Source organism: Condylura cristata, unplaced genomic scaffold (genome assembly GCF_000260355.1).
Source record: "Condylura cristata isolate star-nosed mole 26May11 unplaced genomic scaffold, ConCri1.0 scaffold00010, whole genome shotgun sequence".
NCBI lineage: Eukaryota > Metazoa > Chordata > Mammalia > Eulipotyphla > Talpidae > Condylura > Condylura cristata.
This window is the reverse complement of record NW_004567111.1, coordinates 35,804,851-35,814,536: the sequence shown is the minus strand read 5'-3', so window position 1 is coordinate 35,814,536 and position 9,686 is coordinate 35,804,851. Positions and strand designations below refer to the sequence as shown.

At 37.8% G+C, this 9,686-nt stretch overlaps 1 protein-coding gene across 1 annotated transcript in view; it reads left to right on the top strand.

Annotated features, from left to right (window-relative positions):
- Window positions 1-9,686, top strand: part of EPSTI1 (epithelial stromal interaction 1 (breast)) — a 75,318-nt gene that overhangs the window by 64,166 nt on the left and 1,466 nt on the right. Inside the window, exon 10 of the mRNA XM_012723197.1 lies at window positions 5,198-5,297. Coding sequence (XP_012578651.1) covers window positions 5,198-5,297 — 100 coding nt within the window. The remainder of the gene's footprint in view (window positions 1-5,197; window positions 5,298-9,686) is intronic.

Sequence of the window (9,686 nt, the reverse complement as noted above, 5' to 3'; positions counted from 1 at the left end):
GTTGTTTTATACTGACTAATATGTTAGGAAAAAGTTTTAAGCTAAAGTCATTCATTAATAATTAGGAGGATGAACATACTCTCTTATTACTAATACCAGATTTTTTTAAGAGTACCCGGTAAAACACTATGTTAATATTTGGACAGAGTTAGTAAACATGCTATTAGTATGTCAGGATTTTCCTGGGTTGGGGGAACTTGAGTTGTTTGAGTTTGCTGCAGTGTTTCAGGAGAACTTAATGAAAGACTTTCATGATTTAAAGGAAAAAAGTTTTCTATTAGAATTGAGTTACTCTTCTTATGTATTTAATCCTCCCTTTATCACTGGAATGTATTTTAAGATTCTAGTGGTTTCATTTCATAAATAAGACTTTTGAAAGTATTAATGGAAGTTTCTAGTTCTGTTGGAGCCACTGTGAATGTATGCTCATATTCTTTTGACAGGATTATGCTGCTTTCATATGCCAATCAAAATAGTTTAAAACACCAAAAGTGTGGGCCCTCCCTGGTGGCGCAGTGGGTTAAAGCACAACACTGAGAAGCTAAAGCCACTTCCGCATCAGTTCGATCCCCGCCTGCCCGGGAGGTGACCACATGGCGCTGCAGACCTCTCCTGCTCCCCTCAGCAGTGTACTTCGTCAGTCTGCCTGTTCTGCTCCCCACTCTGTCTCTGGTGAAGCCTCTCCCAGCCCCAGAGCCTCTGGCCTGTATCCCAGTTCTGTATGCACAAATAAATACATCTTAAAAAAAAAAATTATGGCCCTCCCTGGTGGCGCAGCGGGTTAAAGCACAGCACTGAAATCTAAAGCCGCTTCCGCATGAGTTCGAATCCCGCCTGCCCCGAGGAGCTCCACATGGCGAGGCAGACCTCTCCTGACCCGCCCGCTGCTCCCCTCAGCAGTGTACTTCGTAGATCTGCCTGTTCTGTTCCCCACTTTGTCTTTGGTGAAGTTTCTCACTGCCCCTGAGTCTCGGACCTGTACCCCAATTCTGTATGCACAAATAAATAAATCTTTAAAAAAAAAAAAAAACACCAAAAGTGAATTTATATGTTCTTTCCTGATTATAAGGCAACATAAATGTTGATACAGTGGTGAGGCTATTTTTTGGGGTCAAGGGACGCCATTACTGTTTTTACAAAGTGGGACTTTATTTAGTTAAAAATTTATATATATTTAAATATTTATTTATGCATACAGGACTGGGTTACAGGCCAGAGGTGCAGGGGCAGTAAGTAGATTCACCAGAGACAAAGTTACGAGCAGAACAGGCAGATTGATGAAGCACACTGCTGAGGGGAGCAGTGGGCCAGTCAGGAGAGGACTGGGGCATCATGTGCATCACCTCTGGGGCGGGGATCCAACTCATGCTGAAGTGGCTTTAGCTTCTTAGTACTATACTTTAACCTGTTGCTCCACCAGGGAGGGCCCAGTTTACTTCTTTTTTTTTTTAAAGCTATTTAAAAGTAACTGATATAGTATTTATTTAACACTTTTTTTTTTTTTTTTAATGGTAGCCAGTTATTTCTCTGGATTTCTGAGTGTTCATTGAATCAGGCTTAACTCACGTTGAAAATAGTGGTATGTCATACTAATAGGCCTTAGTGAGATGTCATATTAATAGGCCTCATTTGCTAAGAAATTAATCTTTAACATTCATCCAATGAAAACAAAAATGATTTAATTAGAGTTGGAAAAGATTATTTTTTTTTTTTTGTTACATAAATCCTGGCCCTCATTCTTTATTTCTAGCCCCTACTGAGCACTGAAATATTGGAATTTTTTTTTACATTTTATTTTCTCTCCTTATTGATTCCAGTTAAATGTAAATCCACATTAAGTCCATGAAGAAATATGTCTGAACAATGCAGTCAGTAATTAATTTTTAAATAACTGATCAAGTGTTTACACTCACATTTCACATTCTCAGTTTTTGAAGAGCGTTTATGTTTGTATTAGTTTACGGTGAACCTCTCGCATGTTATCTTATGAAAATACTCACTCAGTCGTCTCTAATGAATAACATTGCTGTATCTGTTTCTGCCAAGGGCTACAACACAAGTGATGAATTATGTATGTAGAGAATATAAGTTAGATTTTCTCCAGGGACATAATCTTATTGGCATAAAAAGACAGCCTGTTTTCTATTGTGTAGAAGTTCACAGAACAGAATTCAGCCCTGAGTTTTATAATAGCAGACTTGTAGGGTTCCTTACAGCTTTCCAATGACCCCTGTAATGACTGAGCTTGAGTAGCCCTGCACCCGACCCAGTGTGACATTTTTGTAAGAGAAGAAATTGGAAACTCTAAAGAAAAGAGACAGTATGAGGGTCAAGGACTTGAAAGGATATGGACAACAAGCTGAAAACTGGAATGAATTGAATTGATTAATTGAAATTTGAATTACTGAATGATAATTCAGTAATTATCATTTGAATTAATGAATAGTAATTTTATCCAAATTAACCCATAGAAGAAAATCCTGAGCTAGTTTGATAGCAATAGAATACATGTACTTTCCAAAATTAGCAAATACAAATATAAATTGGCATTTTAATTTTACTGTTTGATATATCAATAGGAATTGAGAAAAACTATTTCTTTGCCACTGATGATCCTGGTTGACACATAGTGTGGTGGACTTAGGCCAATTGGGAGCAATCCCAGAATTTCAAAGGGCTCAGCCCCTCTGCTGGTTGCTCTTAGTAACTGATGCTCAGAGGTGAACCATGTCACCTTGTATATTATGGCAAGCTGTCAGTATTCAAAGGCTTTGACTGAATGGAAGACAGTGGCCAGTGAGCTGTTTTGCAGGTTGCCTTCACCATCATAGAGGGTTTCATGATGTGGCTGCCATCACAGGCAGGGACCATGCGCCTGGATGCTTCATTAACCAGTGACATCAGAGTGCATTCTGTCAAACCTTTGTTCTGAGTACTAGGACTCTAGGATTAAGGAAGAGAAGTGCCCTGACCATATGGCAATGACCATCTGAGGAAATATATTAAAGTCAACAATTTAACAGCAAGATCAATGATAAATACCATGAGAACCACTTTATAGGGCTAGGTCACAGGAGGTAGCAGGTCCTCATTGACAAGTAGGACAAGAGCCAGTACTGAAGGTTAGAATACATGCTTGGATGTTCCCTATTATTAGGCATAAGTGCAAAATGCATAGCCTGCAAAGTTAGATTTGACTTCAAATGGTATTACATGGTAACATTATACAGGTTTCAGGTAATACCATTCTACATCGCCATCTCTCTAAACTACATTGACCCTGTTTACTAGAATGATCCACCCCCCACCCCCTTTCCCTTGGGCTTTTTAAGTCTCAGCTAGTTAAATTTATAGGGGGTAAATAGAGTGTAGGTAGATGCCAAAAAATACAACATTTTTTTAAACCAGTGATTTTGTAAGGAAACCATATGCTTCCTTAGGAGCATAAGGAAGGGTTATAAGCAAGAGAAAGACATGTTCCCTCTTATAATTTAATAAGGTGGTTGTGTGGACAATGGATTAGAGGACAGGAGTGAAAGCAGAAGCAAGATGGGGGAGGATAGTGATTTAGATTAGAATGGTGACATGGAAAGAAATGCATGAATTTGGAATGTGTATTTGGGTAGAACCAATGAAGCTTCTATTGGTTTGGATGTGGAGCAGATTGGGGAATGTTGAGGAAAAGCACATCTCTGTTACCAACAAGAAAAGACTGGATAACGACAGTGCTGGTAAATGCTCATACTTTAGTTGTGTAGTTAACTCTCGGGTTCAGGGTCTGCTTCTCTTCCTTTGTAATCAAGTCTCCATCTCAGTAAGACACTGTTCAGCCTATATGCTGAGAGGTATAGAAAAGGCAATCACAGCCTGGACCTCTGCAATGAATCAGACTGAGCAGAATGTGGCATGTGGGTAAATGTCTTAGTAAGAAGAAAAAACTTTCTAGTAACTAAGATATAACCACTGTGTGATGATATAATGAGACTTGAAGTTGTTGAGGAGACAGCATTCCGGCAACCCTGAGGTCAAATTAGGCGATCATACAGTTAGCATTTTAGTTGACACTGGCCAAGCACAAGTAAGCAAATGATACCCTGCCTCTGGCTTTGTCATCCAGCATCATTTTCTGCAGAGGTCTCGACTCTCCTAGTTCTTGACTTATAGCCACCCTCCATGACCACATCACACTGATCTTTGGGATTGTAAAGGAGGCTGCTGTGTCTGGGCCCTGCCTTTCCTTCCTCCCACAAATAAATGTTGAATGGCAGCAATGTGCCAGGCAGTGTTCCTGCCAAGATTTGATTAGTGACACTTTTCCTCCTTACTCTGTGACCATCATAGCATCCTTGTTACATGCCGCCTCTCCAGTCTCAGGATCCTAATATTACGCAGCCATACAAGAGCAAATCAAAGCATGGTTTTGCTTTTAATTTACTTTTTTAAATAAAAAAAATGCAATATGTAGCATGCAGAAACATCCATGAAACCAATACTTAGAGTGGCTAACTATAAAGTAGTCACCCAAGTCGCCAGTGCCCTCTAGGTAACCGTATGACCTTTATGGTGATCATGTTCATGCCTATCTTTATAGTTTTAGCTTCTGTGTGTCAAATTTATTTTCTGAAATTGGTTGCTACTGGTGATTGAATATCTGGGAAAAATGAATCTATTCCTTCTCTAAGTTGGGACTTCCCTCTGTTATTTTTCCCTTCCCCATACTCTCTTCTCATTTTCGTTTTCTTTTGTGGGATTTAATGTAGCAAAACTTGACAATGGGGTACAGGGTATATAGGAAGACATCAGTCTTGCAACAGCTATTTTTGTTTTCACTTCATGTTTTAATTCTTGCAGAAGAATTCCTATTTCTCCATCTCTGGGGTTCACATCTGGCACGAGCCTTTGGGGCATGGTGGTTTGGATGACCAAGGCTCATCTTGTCGTAAAGGTGGGGGCATGAGACTCTTTAAGTGCAGAGCTGTGCCTCCCTCCAGCCTGCAGGAGAGTGGCACCAGCTCTAACAGAGGGCTGTTAACAGCATGTCATATGGCTAATGTGAAAAGCACTTTCTGTAGATTTCTTCTAAGCTGAAGGGGGGAAGCAATCCCCACAGTCAGTTCATAAAGCATATTAGATTCTCAAAAGTCTCTCAGCCCTGCAGCCAGCTTTCCACTCACACACATTTTTCATTGTTTTAAAGGGTAAATAATGCTTTTCTGGACCGACTCCAAGGCAAAAGTCAACCAGGTGGCCTGGAGCAGTTTGGAGGCTATTGGAATATGAATAGTGGTAACAGCTGGGTGAGTTTTTTTTCTTCTCCTAAAAAAAAAAGAAAAAAAAATCTTTGAAAGTTGTAGAGTAAAAACAATGAGAATTTTAAAAAACATGTTGTGGCCTTCTCCCTAGATATTATTTTTTTTGGTGTGCTGTTCAGCTGTGTGATGGGCAGGCAGCCAGGATGATTACTGTAAATTCCACAATAGCCTCAGAGAGGGAGAAAGTTCTGATTTCAGCTCCAGCCAATCACAATAAAAAATGGCATCTGCCCTTTGTTCTCAGTGTGATTGCCCAGACTGTGAGGCTTTCTATCATCCTTCGCCCACACCTACAAACAAAAACAAATGAACTATTTTCCCAGGAAGATTTTAAGTGAGATGTGGTTATAAAAACAATAAGCATCCTGCAGTGATGTATTCTTTCAGTGAAACTTACATATTAAATAAACCAGTATTTAATATTTTACTACAAAATGATTTTTTCAAAACTCTCCAACAAAAGGTACTACTTCAGAATGAACTGCCTTTAAAGATTTCCTGAAGAAGGTTTTGCAGTGGTGTTTAATATGTGTTTAATATGTCTTGCATGCTCAGTATGTTATTGAACCAGCACCAAGGCCTCGGATGTGTATGATCATGGAGTTTACAACGTGTATAGAATCAAAATGAACCATACTAGGTTTTAAAATTTAATTGAAGCCCTAGTGCTTCTATAACCTCCTGAAAAAAATGGAACAGAGAATAATCTTTAAACAGGACAACATACTAACCAGTCAGCCCTGGAGATAATCACCCTTACATGGGTGGACAAAGCTCATATTTTAAGAAAGCAATCTGTAGAAATCATGTATACTTGTCTCTTTGAAAGACAACTAATAGTGTAAATTGATAAAACTTCACAAATATATATATATGTATATACATTTATGTTTAAGATAATTAAATGGAGTTAAATCCACAGAGGATGCATACTGGATATCTGTTAATCTGTAGTTATGCTTGTGTGTTGTCATCTCATTCAAAGCAAGGAAAATGTGGGGAAAAAAGAAAATCCAACTTGAGGAACTGGTTGTCTTATCTTGTGTTCTTTGCATTAGTTACTTCTTCACTCTCCTCCAAAATATCTCTATGATCTGTCCTTTAAGAATTTTTTGGAGTTCCACCTTAGTAAATGTTTTAACCTTTTGAAGAGTTATAAGCAGAGAATGGACCTGATGAATTTTTTGTTTTAAATAAATTAGGTGTGGTCCCAAATAAGGTAGACTTGAGGGAGGCAAGACCAGAGCTAGAGGTGATTGCAGAGGCCAAATGATCTACAATGAAAGTCCTTAGCCAGAGAGTTGGGTAGAGATAGGAGTGGATAGAATGTGCTTATAGAATTCTTAGTACATAAAACAGCAGGATTTTGTTAGTGGCCATCTAGTAAGTGTTGGGGCCTGTGCTCTCCTCTATGGCTCTTGCCATCTCCATTTTGGGTTCCATAACAATTTATAACTTCTGCCATCATTTTCAAACATTTACTTCATGCATTTTAAGGAAGAAACTATATATATACCTCTAAGTCCCATCTGACTAAGGCCCTTTGTTTTCTTTACTAATAGATCAGGTCCAAATCATAAAACAGTGCCCGGGACTGAACTGCATGCATAAGGAAGCAGGTGGCTGTGACTTAGGGTCACCAAAACAGATTTAGAACCAAATGTTTTGATATACTAACATGATTAGACACTGACTGTAAAATAGCTATGTATAAACCATTCAATGATTTGGATTTGAGATAATGAGCAAGTAGGAATCAAAGAAAAACTAGATTTGACAAAGAACAAAAACAACTATGAATTTAACAAAACTTAATGAAAGCACTCAGTGAATTCATCTTAATAATAGGAATACACACAAGATCCAAGACGAAATGCCATTTGTCAACTATTTGGTGCAAAATAAAACTGAAGGCTGATGAAATACTGTATTGGCAAGGCTGTGAAGAAGCTGACCTTTTCATAAGTTGCCAGTACTTGTAACATTTTCAATTGCCACCATCTTGATGAATGTATTACTGTCTTCCTATAAGATAATAACCAGCTCTAGACATATTACAGGAAAGGTCTATTAAATGTTCAAGGAACAGATTACTTTAGATGGCTAGAAAGTTATTCATAGAAATGGAAAGGAAGAAATATTCCCAAAAAGGATTTAGCAGGTCAGTGTAACTTGGAATCAAAGTCAGATAAAGAGTATACAGGAGGGCCCTCCCTGGTGGTGCAGCAAGTTAAAGCACAGCACTAAGAAGCTAAAGCCACTTCAGCTTGAGTTCGAACTCCGCCTGCCCCGGAGATGACCCACCTGATATGGCAGACCTCTCCTGACCCACCCACTGCTCCCCTCAGTAGTGTACTTCATCAGTCTGCCTGTTCTGCTCTCCACTGTCTCTAGTGGATCCTCTCACCACCCCTGCACCTCTGGCCCATGTCCCAGTTCTGTATGCATGAATAAATAAATCTTAAAAAAAAAAAAAAGTATACAGGAAAAGAGCTAAGTCTCATGCAAAAACTGGGTTCAAAAAAAAAATCAAAATTGTAATAGAGAAAGCATCAGATAAATTTCATTATTCATTTGTGTCAATTCTAACAAATTAGAGATAGAAAAGAAATTAACAAAGGACTAAAAATCTATAATAAAATATATCAGAAAGCTTTTCCTTTAAAGCAGATACAAGATTTGAAAAAGAAAAATAGTTATAGATTATGCTAATGCAATTATTTATGTAGAAAATCAAAAAGAATATATATTCAAATTATTAGACTAAGGGATTCAGAAGTATTGAAAAGCATAGTATCAACATATAAAAACTAACTTCTTTTGGAATAACTAACTTTATATTGGAAAGTCTTAAAAATATATTAAGATCAAGCCAAAGGGGTGTGTGTGTGTGTGTGTGTGTGTGTGTATAACCTTCCTTAAAAATATAAATTTTTGAAAAAAATATTAATTTTGTAGAAATATATTAAGGAATGATGGACACTTCAACCAATGCTCTTGGGACAACTAAGTAGCCACATGACAGTAATTAGTTTCATTCTTAACACCATTCATAAACAATCAGATGGATTGATGTTGATAAATTGGAAGATTTTTTAAAATTTAGAATAGATTACTTATAAAATTGAGCTAGGGAAGATTTCTTAACCAAAAAAGAAATAAATATATATTAAAACAAAGCATCTGCTTATAAAGAACACCATGGAAAGTAAGGAGAGAAACAGAAACCAAACTGTATCCTGGACACATTGTATAAATAAGGGGGAAAAAGTATTTATATTAAGAAGGTATCAGTTATTTGGACATTAGCAAGTGATAACTGAAGTCCCCAAGGAGTGAGAGAAGTATTACACCCCACCTTGAAGCGGGAACCAGTAAAATGTTGAAGACAGAAAAAAATGCAAGGAATCTAGAAAACACAAAGCTATGACAAAAGTCAAGGAAATTAAAAAAAAAAAAAAGTATGTCTTAAAATGTCACATAGCCCCTGAAGCAGTAGGCTGCTGTTAATTGTGTGCTGCTGGCTAGACACAGTTGATTTTTACTTTTAAACCTGTTAAACTTTTAATGTGATTGATATATATTCTCTGCTATTTAAACTTGTCTTTATATTTTAAAAAAATTTGTTTTGGTTTTCTATCACTATTAGTTTTCATGATGTACCGTGGGCAGGACAGTTAAAGAATCACTCCAAATTATCTTTTCTGATAACACTGGGTGAGACCCACTAGCATGCTGTGGAAACTAAACCCTGTATCTTCAAGGGCAGTTAAGCTTTGCTTTGACCTTTGGGGAAGTAAAATCTGAGGTTCCTCGAGGTGTTAGGACAGCAATAATGTCAATCAATCTCAGTATGATTTGGTCTGGCATTCTGGGAAGCTTGATGGTGAGGCAGTGAACCTTTGTATGTGGCCAAGGGTGGGGTGGGGGAGGGACTCTCCAAGGTGGTCTCCTCCTCCAAGTTCCTTTAGAAGTCACCTTGCCAGGGTGTAATACAATGTAACTCCATTCCGTGCATTTCCATTTAAATTGTTCTGCTCATAGGGTGTACCTCCAGTCCTCTCTGCAGCCAGGAAGGTGGGCCGCAATATTTGTGAACCCTATTATGTGTGACCCACTTTAACAATGGTTTAAGAATACAGTTGATGTGCTGTCACTCAACAGGCCATTACCTTGTTGACAGACTATTTTGTTCATTAAATGCAATGAGACTTTAAAATTACATCATTTCACTGGGACTTTAAATCTCAAAAAAAAAAAAAAAAAAGTCATTTTAGCCTGAAGTATTAACAGTGTTCTTTGAAGTTACTTCATTTGGGACTACAAAGGTTTTGAATTTTCTTTTGCTGCTTGGAGTAATTTTTTTTTTTTTTT